Below are 21,292 nucleotides of genomic sequence, written 5' to 3'. Positions count from 1 at the left end.
GGCAGTGATTTTTGGATATGACAACAAGAATACAAGTAACAGAAGGAAAAATAAGCACGTGGGACTACATCAAACCAAAAAGCTTCTGCACGCCAAAAGGAGAAATCCACAAAGTGAAAAGACAGCCTACGGAATGGAATAAAATATTTGCAAACCATCTATCTGATAAGAGGTTAGCTTTTAAAATATATATATATATATATATATGGCTTATACCATAAGTGAAGAAAATCTCACTTAAAAATGGGCAGAGGAACTGAACATTTTTTTGCTTGTTTATTGCAGAACTGCTTTTAAGAACAAAAACTCAAAGCAACCAAAATGCCTGTTAGTAGGGCAATGAATAAATAAATTGTGACTGATTGATATGAAATAAATACATTAGATCTACATATATCAATGTAGATCAGATCTATATATATCAATGTAGATCTCAAATTGATAAAATTTAACAACAAAGAAACCAAATCCAGAAAGATACAGTATACTATTTATCTGATAGTTATTGGATTCACTTCAAACCCTGCCTCAGGGAAGGGTGTGAAGGGAATGAAAGGTAGTCCAATTTTATCTGTACATTTAAAAATCTAAAAACTAATAAAATCTGAACATTTTGTTAGAGTGGGAACAGGGTGGGGGGCAGAGAGAGAGGGAGAGAAAGTCTTAAGCAGACTCTGCACTGCCTCACACAGGGCTTGAACTCATACCCTGAGATCACGACCTGAGCCAAAAGCAGGAGTCAGATGTTTAACCAACTGTGCCACCCAGGTGCCCCTGAACAGACTTTTTTTGAAAGAAGACATACAAATGGTTACTACATTTACGAAAATATGCTCAGCATCACTAATCATCAAGGAAATTAGGCCAAAACCACAATGAGATGCCACACAACCTTCTTAGAATTGGATGTTATTAAAAAGAAATGAAAACAAGTGTTGTTGAGGATTTGGAGAAGGGAAGCCTTGTCATTGTTGATGGGAATGTAAATAGGCTCAGCCACTATGGAAAACAGCATGAAGGCTCCACAGAAAAAAATAGGACTGTCATATGACTCAGTAATCCCACTTTTGGGTATATATCCTAAGGAAATGAAATCAGGATCTTGAAGAGATATTTGCACTCTCATATTCATTGCAGTATTATTCACAATAGCCAAGATATGGAAACAACCTCAGTGGCCTTCTATTGATAAATAGATGGAGAAGATGTGGTATAAATATACAATGGAATATTAGTCATGAGAAAGAAGGAAATTTTGCCATTTGCTACAACACAGATGGACCTTGAAGGCATTATGCTAAGTAAAATAAATCAGAGAAGGCGAATACCAAATCTCACTTATATGTGGATCTTCAAAAGACAAACCCATAGAAACAGTCCAGTGGTGGTTGTGAGGGGCTACCAGGTTGTGAGGGGAAAAGAGGAGATGTTGGTCAAAGGGTGCAAATTTCCAGTTTTAAGATGACTAAGTTCTAGGGATCTGATGTACAGCATGGTGACTGTATGTTAACAACTCCATATTATATACTTAAAAGTTGCTGAAAGAATAGATCTTAGGAGCGCCTGAGTGGCTCAGTGGGTAAAGCCTCTGCCTCTCAGGGCATTATCTCAGGGTGCTGGGATCGAGCCCCGCATTGGGCTTCCTGCTCTGCGGGGAGTCTGCCCCCCACACCCGCCGCCTGCCTCTCTGCCTACTTGTGATATCTCTCTTTGTCAAATAAATAAAAATAAAATCTTAAAAAAAAAAAAGACTAGATCTTAAATGTTCTTATGACCACCAAAAAGAAAGATTATGTGAGGTGATAGAAGTGTTACCTATTTTTGGTCATCATTTGTAGTTGATTGTGGAATCATTTGCAGTGTATGTGTGCAGCAGATCATCACGCTGTACACCTTAATCTTGCACAGTGTCATATGTAAGTTATATATCAGTAAAAATAAAGTATGGTCTCAGAGTCAAATTGTCTGACTGTGAATCTTGGCTTCACCTTGTAATAGCTATGAGACCTTAAATAAGCATCTTTTAATGTCTATTGCTTTCTTTGTAAAAAGGGAATAAAGTAGTACCTACATGCTAAGCTTACTGTGAGGATTAAATTACATTGTTTGTTCAAAAACACTTTTTTTGTGCCTGCCACGCAGAGATGTTAGTGTTATGCCGATGCACCCTGTTTCTTCTACCATGCATTGAAGGTTCATCTTAGACGATACCAATCTAATCCATCAGGCAATCCAGTTTATCTGTTTTCCATTCTCTTGACTATTGCTGCCTTATTTCAAGCCAGCATTAAAAAAAATTTTTTTAAGATTTTATTTATTTGACAGAGAGAGAGAGAGAGATTGAGAGAGAGAGAGAGCACAAGCAGCGGGAGTGGGAGAGGGAGAAGAGCAGTGAGCCCAATGCGGGACTTGATCCCAGGACTCCAGGATTGTGACCTGAGCCAAAGGCAGACTGCTTAACCAACTGAGCCACCCAGGCACCCTAAGCTGGCATTTTTTAGAAAAGATTTTATTGATTTACTGATCTGAGAGAGAGAGAGAGTGACAGTGTGAGCAGTAGGAAGAGGATCTCAAGCCAACTGCACACTGAGCATGAAGTCCAACGCAGGGCCTGATCTTCTGACTCTGAAATCATGAATTCAGCCAAAACCAAGAGTCAGACATTTAACTCATTGAGCCATCCACGTGCCCCAAGCTGCCATCATCTTTTACCTGGACTACTGCGATGCTTTCCTAACTGGTCTCCCTCCTACTTTTGCCACTTTTTCAATCCACTCTTCCCCCAGAAGAGAGTATTCTTTAAAAAAAAAAAAAAATTGAGATTGTATTAGTTATTATTAGTTATTTACTGCTACTTAATGGTTTAAAAACAACAAACATCTATTATCTTAGATTCTTTGTGTCAGGAATTTGTGAGTGATGCACCTGCCTGGTTTTAGACTGCTCACATGTCTGTAAGCAGAAGGCACGACTGGCTAGCTGTCGGCCAGAGGCCTCACTCAGTTCTTTGTCATGTCAGACTGCATCAGGCTGGTCAAGTGTCTTCGTGACATGGTAACTGGCTTCCCCGTAGGGGGAATAATCTCCTAGAGGGAAGGATGGAAACCAGTGTGTGTTTGTGACCTGCCCTCCAAAGGAACGCACTGTCACTTCTGCTTTATGAGTTAGAAGTGATTCACTCAGTTCAGCCCACACTCAAGGACAGGGGAGTTAGGCTCCACCTCTTGAAGGAGGAATAGCAAAGAATTTGTGGACATATTTTAATATCACCACACTTCACACTATGGTCACAAATCGTTTACCTCTTCCCGTTTGCAAACAGCCTCCACCCCAGTCCTCCTAAACATCTCATCCCTCTACAGTATCCGCTGGAAATTCAAGATTTTGCCATCTAATTCTGATTCGGTGAGGCTTTTTGTATGTGTAGTTCCTTAGGTCTAGTTCCTTGAGTATAGTTTCATTTGATCTGAAAACTTGTGAACTAAAGCGACAAATAATTTGTTCCCAAACACACAACTTCTAGTGGTAGGACAGGCAGAGAATAATCATTACGGACATTTTTGTTAAAACAACCCCTCCACCCCAAACAAAACAAAACAAAACAAAGCAAACAGGAAAATTGGCATGGCATAACTGTCATATACTTCTGTTTGAAAATGGGAAACAGAGGAATAGGAGTCACTGGTTCACAGGTTCTGAAACCCACCCAGACACAGGTTAGTAGTACGACGAAGACCTGAGGTGTGGGGATGTTCTTCATGGCTCTTAGCACGGCCCTTGGAGCCATCCTCGCTCATGAGAGGTAGCCCATGTTTGTAGCTGCACAGTTTCCTGGCCTGCACACTGCCTGTGGAAGCCTCTCTTCATTTCATACTGATCGATCTCCTTCAGTCCAAGATGGTAGCATTCCTCCTGACATAATTATCTTTAAAGTTTTGTGGGTCTCCTGTGGATCTTATTGGGCTCGCTCAATTAGGCAAACCATACCCGCAAGTCTCTTTATGATAAGCCCTGCTCTAACCCGGGCTTCTGCTGGGGCTCCTCAGGACAGTACCTCTAAAACGTCTCAGGAGACCTGTTGTTTAAGTGAATGGATCTCTGGAGCACCACCTTGAATCTTCCTGAGATCCTAACGTACAACTTTATAGTCACACTCTTAGCTTCAGCTTTAGACCTTGCTTTCCCGACAGTGCCCTAGATTTTGTTTTTGCTTGGAAGCCATTCTTAATTTAGCATCATTGGCCTCCTGGTGAAGCTGGGAATTTTTAAATCCAGAAGGCCTGGCTTCTTTTTTATTTCACAGTGTTTCCTTTAGCTTCTGTCTCACATCTTATATTTTACATTTTAAGCAAGAAACCAAGTAGCATCTTCAAAATATGTCTAGAAATCTCCTTAGCTGGATCACCCAGTTCATTAGGTGTATTCTCTAATTTACACATTCCTGGGGGTGAGTTTCTGTCACTACATACCAAAGATCGTCTTTTCTTGAGTTCCCAATAAGATTTTTCTCACTTCCCTTTAAAGCCTTCACCCATAGCTTCTCAGTGGTCACCATACTTCTACAAAGTTTATTCAGCACTCTCTAGCTTTTACTAACTCCTCAAAGTCCATTCAGCTTCCAAGGCCTGATGTCAAAGCCACTTCCACATTTTGGTTTTTGTTACAGCATTGCCCCAGTTCCGAGATGCCAAAACATTGATCAGTTATCTATTGATACATAATAAATCACCCCAGATTTAGTGCCTTAAAGCAGTAAACATTTATCATCTCATAGTTTCTGTGGGTCAAGAATTCTGGGATGGCTTATCTTGTAGTTCTGGATTCAGGCCTTTTTGAGATTAAAATCAAGATGTTGACTGGATGCACAGTAATCTGAAGGTTCGACTGAGGCTGGAGAGTTTGTTCCCATATTCACTCTAATTGCTGTAGGCAGGAGTCTTCAGTTCTTTACTATCTTTTGGCCGGAAGCCTCAGTTTATTCCCTTGTGGGTCTCTCCATAGAGTTGCTTGAGTGTCCTCCAAGATATGATAGCTGGTTTTCTCCCAGAGTGATTGATCTGAGATTGAGGAGGGGGCAGAGATGGAAGTTACAATGTGTTTTATGACCTATTCTCAGAATGACCTGTTCTCAGAAGTACACCATTGCTTCCACTTCACTCATTAGAAGTGAGTCTCAGGGTCCTGGGATCGAGTCCCGCATCGGGCTCTCTGCTCGGCAGGGAGCCTGCTTCCTTCCCTTCCTCTCTCTCTGCCTGCCTCTCTGCCTACTTGTGATCTCTCGCTGTCAAATAAATAAATAAAATCTTTAAAAAAAAATAGCATTTCCTCATAGAAGGAAGATCAACTCATCTGACATACCTACACAAATACTTTCTATCATATCCTCCTATTTTAATATTTTGCATAGCATTTACATTAATTTTCCTGTTTACCTATTTGCTTGACTGTCATTCCTCCCCTGTCTCCCACTTGAATGAGAGTTTGGGCCTTTCTTGCTTGCTTTCTCTTCATTGCCTAAAGTTTTACTTGGCATATGATAGGTGGGTAACAAATATATTTTATATGACTGCATTATTGTTATCCTGATAGACTGTAAACTGAGTAGGACAGGATTGTGTTAGTCTTGTTCACTGGTACATCTTCAGGACCTGGCATCTAGGAAATATTTTAAAAATTAATAATAATATTACAGATGAGGACATTTGGAGAGATCATTAAATTTCCCTAAGGGCATTTAGCTAGTAGTGGCAGAGCCAGGCTCAAACCCAGGCCTTCCTGATTCTAAATTAGTAATACTGTAACATATAAAGTGCCTGGCACATGGTAGTTGCTCAAAGAACCATTCCTTTCTTCTTATCTTAATTCTCTGTTCTGGTCTTTGTTAATGCATGTACATAAATCATTTCATAGTTATATTCAGTGGACATGTACTATTTAGGATCTGTGTTTTTCATGTAACAGTCTTTAAATATTTTTCTATGTCAGTATTGTTCATGTACTAATTCTCTGGGACATTTTGAAGATCTGTATTTGTTTCAACAATCTTTTTTTTTTCTTAATGATTTTATTTATTTATTTGAGAGAGAGAGAGAGATCAGTGGGAGAAGCAGACTCCCCGCTATGTAGGGAGTCCGATGCGGGACTCGATCCCAGGACTCCAGGATCCTGACCCAAGCCAAAGGTAGTCGCTTAACCAGCTGAGCCACCCAGGCACCCCTTGTTTCAACAATCTTTTTTTTTTTTTTTTAGGATTTTTAAAATTTATTTATCAGAGAGAGAGGGGGAGAGAACGAGCACAGGCAGACAGAATGGCAGGCAGAGGCAGAGGGAGAAGCAGGCTCCCTGCCGAGCAAGGAGCCCGATGCGGGACTCGATCCCAGGACACTGGGATCATGACCTGAGCCGAAGGCAGCTGCTTAATCAACTGAGCCACCCAGGCGTCCCTTGTTTCAACAATCTTAACTTGTCACCTTTTATGTTCTGTTTCAAGGCCTGGAATCAAGTGTTAAAAATCTTGGCATTTAATTTACTTTGGGTCTACAACAACACTTAGAGAAGTATAACACATAGATTACAATGGTCATTTTAAAATGCCTGGCTAATTCAGTAAGCATGTATGGCACACATACCGTTTTGTACAACCTATACACTGTGCTAGGCCATGGAGTGGAATGCAAAGGGAATACGGTGCTGTCTCTACTCTTACAGCAGCTCAAGCCATGTTAGAGGAAACTAGATCTGTAGTACACAGTAAGAACTAAGAAATGCTTTGGTTTTCTGTAGGCTTTTTGTTGTTTTGTTTTAATGTAATGATCCCTCCTTTCCTACTTTTCTCCTGGTCTTTAAATTTGTTGAAATATCTAGAGGGCTTCTGAAACTATGTGTTCTAGGGAACTGTCATTGGGTAAACTTGGAATTGATGTTAATAGAAACATTGTCCTAAAAACAAACAAACAGGGGCACCTGGGTGGCTCAGTGGGTTAAGGCCTCTGCCTTCGGCTCAGGTCATGATCCCAGGGTCCTGGGATCGAGCCCCACATCGGGCTCTCTGCCCAGCAGAGAGCCTGCTTCCTTTCCTCTCTCTCTGTCTGCCTCTCTGCATACTTGTGATCTCTGTCTGTTAAATAAATAAATAAAATCTAAAACAAACAAACAAACAAACAAACAAAAAACATTGTCCTGAGGAGGGATGCAGGATGATGCTTTGCTGGTTGTCTCTGTTGAAGCATTAAAGTTGTGAATTTAGTCTGTTAGACCAAAGACTGTTGCTATATGCTGGGCCTAGTCTAGTATACTGGGCTTAATTTTCTTAGCCTTTGTGATACAGCTTTAAAAGATGCTGAGGTAAATTTTAATCAGGTTGCTTTCATCTTTTATTTTTAGATTACCACCCTTATTAATCATAAAGATAATACCAAAAAGTCTGATAAAACTCTGCAAGCAATTCAGCGTGTAGGACAAGCGGTCAACTTGGCAGTCGGAAGATTTGTGAAAGTCGGGGAAGCTATAGCCAATGAAAACTGGGATTTGAAAGAAGAAATAAATATTGCCTGCATTGAAGCTAAACAAGCAGGTATGTGATATTGATGTTAATGCCTATTTATACCAGTTTTATTGCTTTGGATATGATGACAAATTACTGTCTTATTTTGAGTAAAGGTGGGTACCTGTCTTAGGCCTGTGATTACAGATTCTTACAACATTAAAGGCCTGGATTAGCTTCCAGGAATATTGAACTTCTCTTGGCTCAAATCCTAAATCTGACACATTGAATTCTTTCATTGGGTAGGGTAGTATCTTCCATTCTTGCCATTAACCATTGAAATGCCAGAGATATAAGAGAATGTGAGGCATGGACTTTGGCCTCGAGGAGCATATTAGTTAATTGCCATTGTGTAGAAAATGGAAATAAAAATTAGCATGTTCGGGATTGTATGTTTGAGCCCCACATTAGGTATAGACACTACATAAAATCTTTTAAAAAATTAGCATATTCCTGTATTCATAGCAGACAAATCATAGCGTCTTCAAATTTTGTAATGGCCCACAGTTTTCTATAGCTGGTGGCACAAAAGCCTGAGACAACCTGGGGTGTTTTGATGGATACAAACAGTTCACCTTTGTTGACGTATAATTTATCCATTTGTTCTTTCAGTAAAGATTTGGTGAGTACTGGCTGTATGCCAGGCTTTCTTCTAGGCCATAGGGATATAGCTGTGTACGTATCAGTCAAATGTCTGCCCTCATAGAGCTTGCATTCTAGTAAGGGAGACCAGAAACAAATGAATAGATATATAATAGTTATTCATGAAAAACTCAAGCAAGTATGGGTTAAGAGATCAATGGAGGTATATTTTAGAGAGGTCAAATTGTCCCAGTTTTTATGCTGTTGACATTTGGGACCAGATAGTTACTTGTTGCTAATAGTTTGTTGGGGGTGGGGATGGCCTGTGCTTTATAAAGTGTTTATCAGAATCCCTGGCTTCTGCCTGTTAGACGCTATTAGATTCCCCGCTTTCCCCACTGTGACATCAAAAATGTTTCCAGACATTGCCAAATGTCCTTCATGGGGTCAAAATGGCCCCCAGTTGAGAATCATTGAGGTAGGGGGTCAGGAAGCCGCTCTAAGGAAGTAGCATGGGAGCAGAGTCTGCTCCATTGAGGGTCCCAGCTACATGAAAGACTATCTGGAAGAATGGCATTTCTGGCAAGGAGAAGAGTGAGAACAGGTATGGCCTTCTAGAAGGGCAAAGACAGGGCTGTGTTCTAAGTATCAAAGCCTAATGGAAGGCTTTATGCAGGTTGGTGACATAATCTCATATTTTAAAAAAGTCACTGGTGGTTCCTATATGAGGAGTAGATATTAGGAGGCATGAGGTTGAAATCAGAGACCAATTAGAAGGCTGTTGCAGGGGTTCAGGTGATGAATGGTGGCCACTTAGATAAGGTCATTGCGTTTGAGGTGGTAAAAAGTCAGATTGCATTTGGCTTTGTTTTTTGTTTTTTTTTTTAAATCAAGGTAGAGCTAGTACAATTTGCTGGTAGTTTGGATGTGGGATGCAATAGAAAGAAGAGTCATGGATAACTCCAAGGTTTGAAGTATGAACAGCTAGGGAAATGGTGGCCATTTACTGAGATGGGCAACCCTGAGGGAGGAGCAGGTGTGTTTGGAGGATCATCCTAAGTGAAATAAGGCCAAGGAAATATGGAGGGGCCAACCAGATCATACGTGGTCCTATATGTTATATGAGTGACTTCAGGTATTACGCTATAGATGACAGATTGAGGAATTTTCAGCCAGATAAGAGACATAGTTTTGTGTTAGAAATCTTTCTTGGTAGGATAGAAGGAATGAACAAACAAGGGTCAAGTAGAGAGAGTTGAGGATAAAGGCAGGGAGATGAATATGGAGTTTTGTTTAATAAACCAGGCTAAGTCAAGGCAATGCCTTAGGGATAATAAAGAACAGGGAGAGTACATGAAATATTCATTAAGGTGGTTAAATAGATAGACTTCATTATTGGTTAAAAGCAGGGAGAATTCTGAGTTGACTCTTGAGTCTGTAGCCATTCACTGTGCTAGTGAATAGATTTCAAGTGGGGAAGGAAGGATGGTTTTATTCTATTCATAATTTATATTTTGCCTTCGTTGTAAAGAGGATTTAAAGTAGCTTACAATAAAAGATACATGTTTACTAAATCCATTACAGTGGGTGATGAAAATAAATATCAAAGTCGGAAACTTCGACCAACATTGTTACTCTAATTAAGCAAGAAATTTATCTTTGTACTTCCTGGAAGGCAAGACACAAATGTGGGAAAGAAAGGGTTATATAATTCTCATCATTTGTTGAAAGGAAACAAACCAGCTTGTCAAGTGGAGAGCAGCTTCTTTCCTGGCACTAAATTATCGTGTGGGCGCTTATACAACAGACATTACATAATGCAATGGACAATTCAACAGAAAATGTAGAGATGTTCTACATATTACTGTTGTTTTTTTTTTTTTATAGCAGCCCTTAATTAAGGCAAGAGTAGGGGTTTTTGAATGAAAGGGCAAGCTGAGTCCTACTCACCTTATGGGCTTTGTAGGCTGTCACTGTGCTCAGTATAGGGTGAGAAAAGAGGATGTGGTCCACCGACCCACACTCCTGTAGACTGTGGTACTTGGAAGCCATCTGTTGTCATGGACTCCACCTGTTGTCTCTTTTTGAAGTGCCCTTCCCCCTCTTGAGAGCTACCTCTTTTGTCACTCTGGTAAGAGAATGAGAACGGCGCCTCCTGGAGTTGTGTAGTATGGAAACCTTATTTTCTCTTAACATGTACAAATCTCAGGCTTAACTTGAATAATGTTTCTAGCCCGCTCAGCCCATAGTTTATTACTGTCTCCTTTGGACAATTTAATATTTATTTGAGGGAAATAATATAAAGTAGTAATAAAGAACTAGGACTTCGGAGTTAGACTGCCCAGATTTCAGTCTCAACTCTTCTCTTGATAGCAGTGTGATATTGGGCAAGCTATTAAAGGGTTTTAAACTTCAGTTTTCTCATCAATAAGATGGGGGTCCTGTTAGTGTTTATAGAAGTGTTTTGATACAATGCATGTATGCATTTGGCACATAGAAAGTATTCAATAAGTATTAGTTATCATTATAGTTTTGTTTTTGTTTTTGTGTTTTACTTTTCTTTCCTCTGGTGAGGTTTTTCTTTTTTTCTTAAAGATTTTATTTTTAAGTAATCTCTATACACAACATGGGGTTCGAACTTACAACTCTGAGATCAAGACTCACACTCTCCATTGATTGAGCCAGCCAGGGGCTCCTCCTCTGTTGAGTTCTTTCATTGTGTTTTTACATTTTGTTAAATAGAGGTGTAATTGACTTATAATGTTATGTTAGTTTCAAGTGTACAACAAACAGTGATTTTTCTATTTGGATATACAGTTGACCCTTGAACTACAAAGAAGTTAGGGACACCAACCCCTGTATACTTGAAAATCCATGTATAACTTTTGGCTCCCCCAAAACTTAACTCCTCATAGCTTACTGTTGAACCAGAAGTCTTACAATTACAAACAGTTGATTATCCGATAATTTGTATGTTGTACATATTACATAATATATTCTTATAACCAAGTAAGCTAGAGAAAAGAAAATGTTATTAAGAAAATTATAAGGGGGGCACCTGGGTGGCTCAGTGGGTTAAAGCCTCTGCCTTTGGCTCAGGTCATGGTCTCAGGGTCCTGGGATCGACCCCCGCATCGGGCTCTCTGCTCAGCAGGGAGCCTGCTTCCTCCTCTCTCTCTGCCTGCCTCTCTGCCTACTTGTGATCTCTGTCTGTCAAATAAATAAATAAAATCTTAAAAAAAAAAGAAAATTATAAGGAAGAGGAAATACATTTGTAGTAGTAGCCTTGTTTATTGAAAAAAATCTGCATATAAGTGGACCCACAGCTTTCAACCTCACATTGTTGAATGGTCAACTATATTGTGAAATGATCACCATAGTAAGTCTAGTTAACATCTGTCATCATACACAGTTAAAAATTTTGTGTGTTTAGTAAGAATTTTTAAGATTTTCTTTTTTAAAAATGCAATTTTTTAAAAAAACATGTAATAGAGTATTAAACTATGGTTGCCAAGCTATATATTACATTCCCATGACTTATTTGGTAACTAGAAGTTTGTAATGTTTGACTCCACCCAATTTGTGTCTCCCTTCAGCATTTTTACTTGTCTACTTAGTCCCATATTTTTTATGGGAGTGCAATAAATATTTGCAATATATTGACTGACTTCAGGTTTTCACATTAAGGCACAACAATCTAATTACATACACAAGTTAAAAATGGCAACCACGAAGCTAAAAGGACAGCTTTGTGACTTTTTTAGGGAGCTAATTTCTGAGCAGTCTACACTTTGAACAATTTTATGTTACGGAAGAATTTGACCATGTTAGTAGAACTAACCAAATGTTATCATCCCACGTAGTTAGGAATTTAATGCCTGGGTTTAGTCAGAAAAAAGAGAAGTTACATAATGCCATATGTTCAGGCTCTTATGTAGCATCTTTAAGGATTGAAAGCTGTAGGAAAAGTAATATTTTCCAGAGGTCGAGAGGAAATATTTTTATCCTCAAAGCTATTGCACACTGATACTTTTTCTCCTGCCCATTTCTGTGTTCAAGAAGGTTTAACTCTAACCCTTTTTTCCTCTGTATATTTTGTGATATAAACTGTATTAGTAATCTATTGCTGTGTAACAAATTAACCCAAACCTAGCAACTTAAAACCACAAACATTTATTACCACACCTAGTTTCTGAGGATCAGAAATAAGGGAGTGGCTTAGCTAGTGGGGTCTGGGTCAGTATCTCACAAGGTTACACTCAAGGTGTCTGTTTGGCCTGTGGTTATCTGAAGGTTGACTGGACTGCAGGATCTGCTTTCCAGTTCCCTCTGTTGGTTTTTGGCCAGCTTCACTTCTTTGTTGGCTTTTGGGCAGAGGCCCGAGTTTCTCCCTATCTATGCCTCTTTGTAGGGATGGCTGCTTACAAGGTGGTAGCTGGCTTCCCTGAGAGACAGAGGGAGCAACCAAGATGGCTACCTTAGTGTCTTTAGAAACCTGTCTTGGAGGTAACATACTATCACTTCTGCCATACCAATCCTTGTATGATATGGGAAGAGACAACACAAGGATGTAGTAAATTCCAGAAGGTGGGCATCACGGGGAGTGATCTTGGATGCTGGCTGCCACAGACTTCCTCTATTAGTAGAGTTTCAGTTATGGTCACGATATGTAACCAGTCCATATTTACAGGCTTGTTTTTGAGTTTTCCTGTGTTGTTCAAATTCTTGTCACCTGGAAGTAAATTTATCATCACCCTTTCTATGCTCTTCTGATTTTTAAAGTGATTCAAGTTCACAAACTTGAAGTCATTTTTTTCATCTCTTTTTCCTATCATTGCTCAGGTGCCAATTTTATATTTTCTTTACCTGGTATCTCCCAAATCATCTTTTTTGTATTCCTATAGCTGCCTTCTTGTAAGATCCTCACTGCTTCATACCCACAATTGAAATTCTGCCCGAGTAGTACCCTGACTTTGAGTCTTTCCCTTTTCCAGATTGATCCTAAATCTTGACTTCTTTATGTCATACCCTGTGACCTGTCCATTAAAATTCAGGTACTTGTACTCAAGATCCTTAGTTTATGGGCTGATACGTTATCGGGTACACACACACATATACATATATACATATATATGTATATATACAATATTATATATTGATATAATAATATTGACAAGGGGGGTTTTGTGAGAAAATGAATCCTTTGTGCATTGAGGTTTATATAAGATATAAACAATTACCTTGAACATTGCAAGATGATGGAAATTTATTTTTTTTAATCTTGTTAAATTAAACAGTATAGTTTGGAAGAAACTACAGACAGGCTTCATTTTTAAGGAGAACAAATATTTGTATTATATTATTTTATTGATGGATAATTGCTATTCCAGAAATCAAAGCATTTTGATAGTGAAGAAGAGACTTTTTCTAGAGGGGTTGGACGTTCATTTGGTAGAACAATTTATGCTGGGCATCATAAGAAGTATAAGTTCAAAGAGTAAGCCTCAGGGTTAGCAAGTGTCTTGAGTTCTCAGGAAAGATACATTTGTTGTTTTCCCACTCAGAGCCCGGGCTGCTCAACAGATAAACTTGCATATCCCTTTGCCTATGGATGGTTTTTCTATGCCCCCTTATTACTAAGAATGCCTCCCAAGGACCCAACGCTTGGTCTTCTTTCCATGGGTGTTCATAAAAGCCTGAGCCTCTTCAGGCTATGGAGATGGGCAGTGACTGCCACCCCCGTCCGGTACATTTCTATCCCTTCACCCCTGGCCAAAGTCTTGGCAACTGCTTACTGCCCTGCTTTTGGTTCTTCTTTGGTTATTGGGTCTTAGGATTTCTCTTATTTGGTCTTACAGAGAAGGCTTTTTTAGTTTAGATCATATAGTTTGCTGTATCGCTAGAAGAAAAGTTAAAATATTTTGCAGACTTGGTGAAGGCAACACATTTCTCCAAGTTCTTAAGAATGTGCCATTGTTTTGTCATTAGAGAACCTCCTACGATAATCCTGTGCTCATTAAGGAGAAGCTGTTTCTTCTTCCTGAAATGAGACCCTAAAGTCAAGTGTCTATGGAGCACATTCCACTGGAGCACATTCCGTTCAAGAATAGAGAAAACCCCCTTTGCAGAATAATACATACAATATAGAAACAAAACAAAAACAAAAACAAAAAATAGAGAAAACCCTGCATTTTAATTTAAGTGCATCTTATTCCCAGTTTAACTTTTTACCCTTTCCTTTCTTGTTAGGAGAAACAATTGCGGCGCTTACAGATATAAGCAGCTTGAATCATCCAGAATCTGACGGCCAGATCATGATTTTTACAGATAAGACAGGAGTTATAAAGGCTGCAAGATTACTTCTTTCTTCAGTGACAAAAGTGCTGTTGCTGGCAGACCGAGTAGTCATTAAGCAGATAATAACATCACGAAATAAGGTACTCGTCTTTCTGTGTTTCTGTGTTATGTCTTTTGGGGTTGTTCAAAAGTGTTTATTAGGTTAATTACAGGGAATTTGGCAATACTTGTCAGTTTCAATTATTTATGCCTCCAGTTTAAAAGTGTAGTTTAAAAGTGGTGTTTCTTTTGCACCTGTAATTCCTAAACAATATATGCACTGGGTCTGTACATTTAGATGTAAATAGTATTTCTTCCCAGAAAATCGTTATCTACTTGTTGAAGCTTATTCGTGAAAGCTTTTCATGTGCACAGATTTGGGAAGAAAAGCCAAGAACTATGACAATGTATGTAGTAAAAACCTGGTTGATAAAAATACCAAATTCCTCAGTACCTTTTTTTTTTCAGACTCAGAGGATAATAATTTGTAAGCTTAAGAAAAAAATTCAATCATCTGAAACCACAGTTTTCCACGGAAATCTACGGAATTTCTGTTGCAGCATCCCTAGAGATTATGAATAATCATAAAGCTTGCTGAATAAATTTAAACTCTCCCAGTCTAGAAGAAGTCTTCCAGTCACTGAGCTAATGGTCGTGCTCCCCCATCATCCGGGGAGGCCAGGGCATGGAGAGTCACTTCTTGCCCTGGATAATTCCCTAGGCAAGGAGGAAAACAGTTTGCCAGGGAAGGGATTGTCTCATTGGAGTTTGAGGACAGCACTACCTGATGAGCACTGAGTCAACTAAAGAGAGTGATTTTCAAGTGAAAAAGAAATTGGAGAAGTGGATCGGGCAGTGCTGGAGTTATAGGAAAAAGCCCTCTCTCTTTAAAAGACAGAATTTCTGCTCAGTGGTAGCAATCTGCCTTATCTGTGCTGGTCGCCTGGATTTCCTGAGCTGCCAGGGTGGCTTACCAGCCATCATATCCTCATTTTCAAAAGTAAACACAGGATATCTGTGTTTTCTTTACCTATCTTGGTCTGACAAGAGCTAATCCAGTATTATTATTTTAGAGAAAAATATTTGAAAATATGTTTCACATCTGTTCACTTTACTTTTAGTATCAAGAAAACACCTAACATTGTCTCTTGGCTCTACTATAGGTTTCTGAAGTTGTTTGTTTGTTTGTTTGTTTTACCCCTGGCTGCCCAGAGCCTCTTGGCAATTAATTTATTCAACACAGACAATTCCTGACTGATCCGAACTGTTTTCCTGCTCTCGAAGCGACACACCTTCCTTTCCACTCCTCCCTGTGCAGGTGACCTTCCGTCTACTTTCTTGGGAAGAATAAGGTTCCCCCAGTTCTGGTTCACTGAACCTTATGGCTTCCCTGTAATACCTTTATGCCCCCTGTCTTCCTAGTTCTCTGAAGATTGGATTACCTCTGTCCTGCACATGTCCACCTTCTCCAGACTTTGCTACATAAATGATCTCTTCTCTTGTATCTCGAGTAGTTTCTTGTACTCTTTCTCCTTTTAATTTTCAAGTAAGCTCAATTCTCCCCACCGTAAAAACAAATTGTTCCCTAGATGATTCTAACCTTCGGATGTGCTTCTACTTCTCTGGGCTCCTCCTTCCCTGTCTTCCCCTCTGACGACTCCTTCTCAGCTCTCTCCTAGAATTCAGTGTCTCCTTTTTCCTTGACATCTCAGTCTCTTTCATATCTACACCTGACAATCAATTACTCTCTGTTTTGCAGGTTCTTGCAACTATGGAAAGACTAGAGAAAGTGAATAGCTTTCAAGAGTTTGTCCAAATATTCAGTCAATTTGGAAATGAAATGGTGGAGTTTGCACATCTAACTGGAGATAGACAAAACGTATGTGTTTACCACATTTAAACATTTTCAAATACACATATACTTTGTCATTTAGATGGAGGTGTGGTCTTTGTGATCTTCTGGGTTGGTTTATTTGCTTATTAAATTTATAATCTTGGTGTTAAAAACCTTTCATAAAGGAGCTAGGATGATGTAAGTAACTTTACATGACTTTTTTTTTTTTTTTACATACATTTACCAGTTAAATATGTTCTCACCACACACACTAGGAGAGGTCATGTTTGCCTTCAGAGCTCAGATCTAATACTTCCTATTTTAGGAAAATATATTTGACTCTTCTATGAGGGCTCAAACAAATAAGTTGAGTCATCATAATTATATATTCTGTTAGTATTTTATTGTATATCTGTTTTTGTAATTTGTTACATATTCTGCTTTTATCTATTTCCATCAGTTTTCTCCATTAGAATCAATAATAATAAGTCAAGCTCTTATTTATTTGCATTAGCTATGCGTTAGGTACTTAATACACAACATCTCATTAATTTTGAAAACATTCCTATAAGGCAGGTGTTGTTATTACTGTTTCACAGCTAAGGAGATAGAACCTGTGAGGATAATAAACTTTCCCAAGGTCACTCACCTAACAGATTGAACTTCGTTGTGTCTGATCTTGGAGCCTATAGTTTTTAACCTACAGTGTGATATTAGTTCTTCATAGGTCTTTTCCTCAATTTAGACTATAAGCTCCTAAATTTAGGGAGGCAGAAGACCGTATTGTATCTAGCATTGACTTTTCTTTGTTGTGGTATTCATGCATGAGTTGATCTTGTCAGCAAGTTAGATATGTAATAAGGGACCTCTTCAGATTTTTGGAACAGTCCTATAGACTATCATGTTGGCCATGAACTTTCCTGGTTGTGGCTGGAATTGGAAGATGGGTATTCGCCTGGTTTTATGAACACCTCTTTTTGTCCTGTTGACTAGCCCTCTAACAGATTTTTTTCGTTCATTTGTTATTACTGTATAATAGATGGTGTTATGCATGGCCTACAACCCACAAATGGGAAGACTGACTAATGCGACTGGTGAAAATCTTGTGTAATTCAAATTTCAGTGTCTGTAGTTAGGTTTTATTGGGACACAGGCATGTTAGCTTGTTTACGGACTGTCTCAGTGTGGCTTTCACACTGCAGTGGCTGAACTAGTTGTTGCAGACTCTCTGTCCCAGAAAACCTGAAAACTTTGTTATCTGGCCTTTTGTTGAAAATGGCTGCTGACCTCTGATTTAGATGGCTGTGACCAAATTATTATAAGAGTGTTTAGTTCTAGATTTGATCACAGCACTTAGGTACTTTCTGTAATAGCATACATCCTATCAAGGGCTCTATGAAGAGAAACTAAAAGAAAAAATTCAAAGCACGGCGCCTGCTTCAGACTTCATAATCCAGTTGGAGAAAATGAGAGACCCGAAAACATCTTAAGACTATTTCAGAGCAGGGCGCCTGGGTGGCTCAGTCATTAAGGCCCTGCCTTCGACTCAGGTCATGATCCTAGGGTTCTGGGATCAAGCCCCACATCAGGCTCCCAGCTCTTGGGGAAGCCTCCGTCTTTCTCTCCCACTCCCCCTGCTTGTGCTCTCTCTCTCAAATAAATAAATAAAATAAATAAATAAAATCTTAAAAAAAAAATTTTAGAACAGCATATTGGTTAAGTTTAACCAGACATGGTCTCTGAAAGTGTTGACATCTAAATATCTAATTAAAGGAAATAATAGCGTACAAATGCTTGATAAATAGGTCGCTCTTAATGGAGTAAAGAATAAGAAGGTTGTTTCCGGTCAGGAGGGAAGGATTTTGGTGTGGGCACGAGATCGTCAGTGTGTAGGCCACCAGAGTGCGGGGTGCCAGGCATCACCCCCCTGCTCCGTCTCAGGTCCTGGCTCTCCGCCCTCAGTAAGGGCACCTGTTTCTTTCCATACACTGTGTTGATGGATTTAGATCAAAGCGCTGGCATTTTATAAAACTTTATCCTGTTTTTTTTTTTTTTTACTTTGTCACTTTTTAAACAATGTTACTCAATTGATTCTTGTTGCATAAATGAATTTTCAAGAAGTTATTTACAGGATCCTAGACGGCTCAGTGGCTTTATTTCATTTTTAGGATCTGAAAGACGAGAAGAAAAAGGCAAAAATGGCAGCAGCCAGGGCAGTTCTTGAAAAGTGTACAATGATGCTTCTCACAGCCTCAAAGGTAGGGGCGCTTTTGTTTTACCCGCTTATACGCCTCCAATTTATGTTTTACATTTTTTAAAGAGATTACAGTTACACATTGGAACATAGGCTACTGCAGTCAAATCCCAGTTACCTTTCAGCAAGAGGGCCAACTCCTGCCCGCCCTGCAGACAGCAGTCAGTCCGCGAGTCCCTGCTGCCTGAGCGCCCCCACTGCGGAGGGTGGCATGGAGGTGCCAAGTCAGGGCGTGTGACGCAGGGTCCCTGCCTGCAGGGGTGCCGGTGTCATCGGGGAGCCCGCACGTGTACTCCCGACACAGCGAGGAGACTTAGAATCTGTTAAGTAACAGTGGAGTAGTAATCCAGCCTTTAATTTGTATAGTGTGTAAATCCGCACCTCTGATTGCTTTTGCTACTTTTAGCGAAGTCGTCAGTCAAGTGCTGGTGACTCCGCACCGCATCTGGCCAGCGACGCGGTGCAGTCCGAGAGGAGAGTCGTCCGCCGCTCAGGAGCCGCTTGTTTAGAGTCGTGGTTTCGGCTCATGGTGTTTACCCTGGGCTGGCAAGGCTCTGATCACGTCCAGGCCCCTGAGCAGCTTTCATTCACACCATTTTCCAAAGTCAAAGATATGTCCGCTGCCATAGAACATGTGGTCATGTGTTCCCGCTCTTTTTTAGTTTTCACACCTGGAAGGCAACATTTAAAAATAGTTTTAATCATGATGAAGATAGTCCCCCCCCCCCCCATTTTAAGTAATCTTATTGAAGCATAAAGATACAGTTTTGCACTCTGCCTTTTTCACTTAACCTTGCTATCGCTTTTTACTCATCCTGCTTCCACTTTTAGTGAGGAGAAGCAGCTGGGTGAGCCAGGGACCCGGGAGATTTTGGTAAAGAATCATTTTTATTAGCATGACAAGTTCTCTGTCAGATTTTGTGTATTATGGTATGGGCCCAGTCTGAAAATAAACATTCTCAATTGTTTTGAAGACATGTCTCAGGCATCCCAACTGCGAATCAGCCCACAAAAACAAAGAAGGAGTATTTAACCGAATGAAAGTGGCGTTAGATAAGGTGATAGAAATCGTGACTGACTGCAAACCAGGTGGAGAGACTGACATTTCATCTGTCAGTATTTTTACTGGAATTAAAGAATTCAAGGTAAGAATGGGGAGAAGATATATTTTTTTCTTTCCGTATCAGAGGAACAGCTCTAGATGTAGTATGCATGTGTTGGTGTAATCTTTTAGAACAGATGCTTCACAAAAGCAGATACTTTTCTTCAAGACAGTGCCACTCTGTGTAAACTTAGTATTCGGTAGCATTTGGTTTAGCGTCGTCTGTATGGAGATCGTTGGGCTGGGGTTATAGTAGCTCCCCCGGCCCTGTGTCACTGCATGCTTCGGGAGCCTCCTGTCCTCTGTACAGAAAGGTGTTCCCTGCCCAATCAGCAGTGCTGAGCTTTCCGAGGCTGATGACAGACAGCAAATCATTTCTTTTGGAATCCCTGCTCTTCCCTGAGCTCCACGGTGGAGACTTGGAGACTCTTGTAATAGTAATAGTGTTAATGTTAATTAAAACCTAGAATGGGGATGCCTGGATGGCTCAGTGGGTTAAGCCTCTGCCTTCGGCTCAGGTCATGATCCCAGGGTTCTGGGATTGAGCCCTGCATCGGGCTCTCTGCTCAGTGGGGAGCCTGCTTCCCCCTCTCTCTCTGCCTGCCTCTCTGCCCACTTGTGATCTCTGTCTGTCAAATAAATAAATAAAATCTTAGAAAAACACAAACAAACCTAGAATGAACACTAATTCATGCTAATGTGTACTGTTGAGCATTTACTCTGTGCCAACCCTGTTCTGAATGCTTTACATGTGTGTACCTATAAAATTTTATTGCTGCTCTTCTGTTGAGGAGACTGAGAAATAGAGATTAAGTAATTTGCCAGCAAGGAAGTGCCAGAGCCAGGATTTGAACCCAGGCAGTCTGACACAGAATCCCCACCATTTTTGGGCAGAGCTTCTCATGGGAAGTCAGAGAGCTGGGGAAGGTGCTCTCTGGGTCAGAGCAGGGTCTGACTGAGGAGGACCGTAGGGAGTCATTTTGTACAACCTCTCATTTAACAACTGGGAAAAATAGGGCCCTTGGAAGTCATCTAATAGGCCAGGGCTGCAGCGAGGATAACATCCCTTCCATCTTTTTAACTCCTCCTTAGGTTGGAATATGGGGTGAAACAAAGTCATGGAAAGGCCAGTTATTTTTAGGGGTCATTGTCTTCATGAATAGTATCTAATTTAATCATTAACTTCCCTGTTAGGTGGGTACTCTTATCACTGTGTTTCTGAGGAGGAAAGGTGTAGTCCCCGGTGAAACCCTTCTTTAGAACCCGGACTCGCTAATCCCAAAGTCCATGACCTTGCAGTTTGTGCCTGTGGGTTTGCTTGTCGCAGCCGGCCCTGCCCTACATCTCTTCCTGAGGGGAAAGAAGCTACAAAGACCAGTCATTGTTTTGAGAGTTTTTATTACCTAAGGGATTTTAGAGATTATTTTTCTAATCTGTTTTTTTTAATAAAGGCTGAGGGGGGAGATGTTTTCTCAAGGGTTAAAGGACAATTAGGGAAACGAATAGGCCTAGAGCCAAGTCTGTTGCTTTCTGGTGCCAAGTTGGGTTCCAGGTTAACTCGGGCAGTGCTGCGCCTGTAGCTGCTGCCAGCTGCTCTGGACGCTCTGGCTGCTGATCCTTCAGCATCGGGTGTTCTGGAGG

At 40.2% G+C, this 21,292-nt stretch overlaps 1 protein-coding gene across 2 annotated transcripts in view; it reads left to right on the top strand.

Moving 5' to 3' along the window:
- The window catches only part of CTNNAL1 (catenin alpha like 1), a 62,947-nt gene that overhangs the window by 9,940 nt on the left and 31,715 nt on the right, over positions 1 to 21,292 (top strand). For both annotated transcript variants that reach the window (XM_045081667.1, XM_045081666.1), the window contains exons 2-6: positions 7,384 to 7,573; positions 14,375 to 14,562; positions 16,221 to 16,340; positions 18,464 to 18,553; positions 19,524 to 19,694. In XM_045081667.1, the coding sequence (XP_044937602.1) occupies positions 7,384 to 7,573; positions 14,375 to 14,562; positions 16,221 to 16,340; positions 18,464 to 18,553; positions 19,524 to 19,694 (759 nt within the window). The remainder of the gene's footprint in view (positions 1 to 7,383; positions 7,574 to 14,374; positions 14,563 to 16,220; positions 16,341 to 18,463; positions 18,554 to 19,523; positions 19,695 to 21,292) is intronic.

Source organism: Mustela putorius, unplaced genomic scaffold (genome assembly GCF_011764305.1).
Source record: "Mustela putorius furo isolate JIRA1106 unplaced genomic scaffold, ASM1176430v1.1 tig00000580_pilon_pilon_pilon, whole genome shotgun sequence".
Lineage (NCBI taxonomy): Eukaryota > Metazoa > Chordata > Mammalia > Carnivora > Mustelidae > Mustela > Mustela putorius.
The sequence above is the reverse complement of the archived record's forward strand: the minus strand, read 5'-3'. Positions and strand labels throughout refer to the sequence as shown.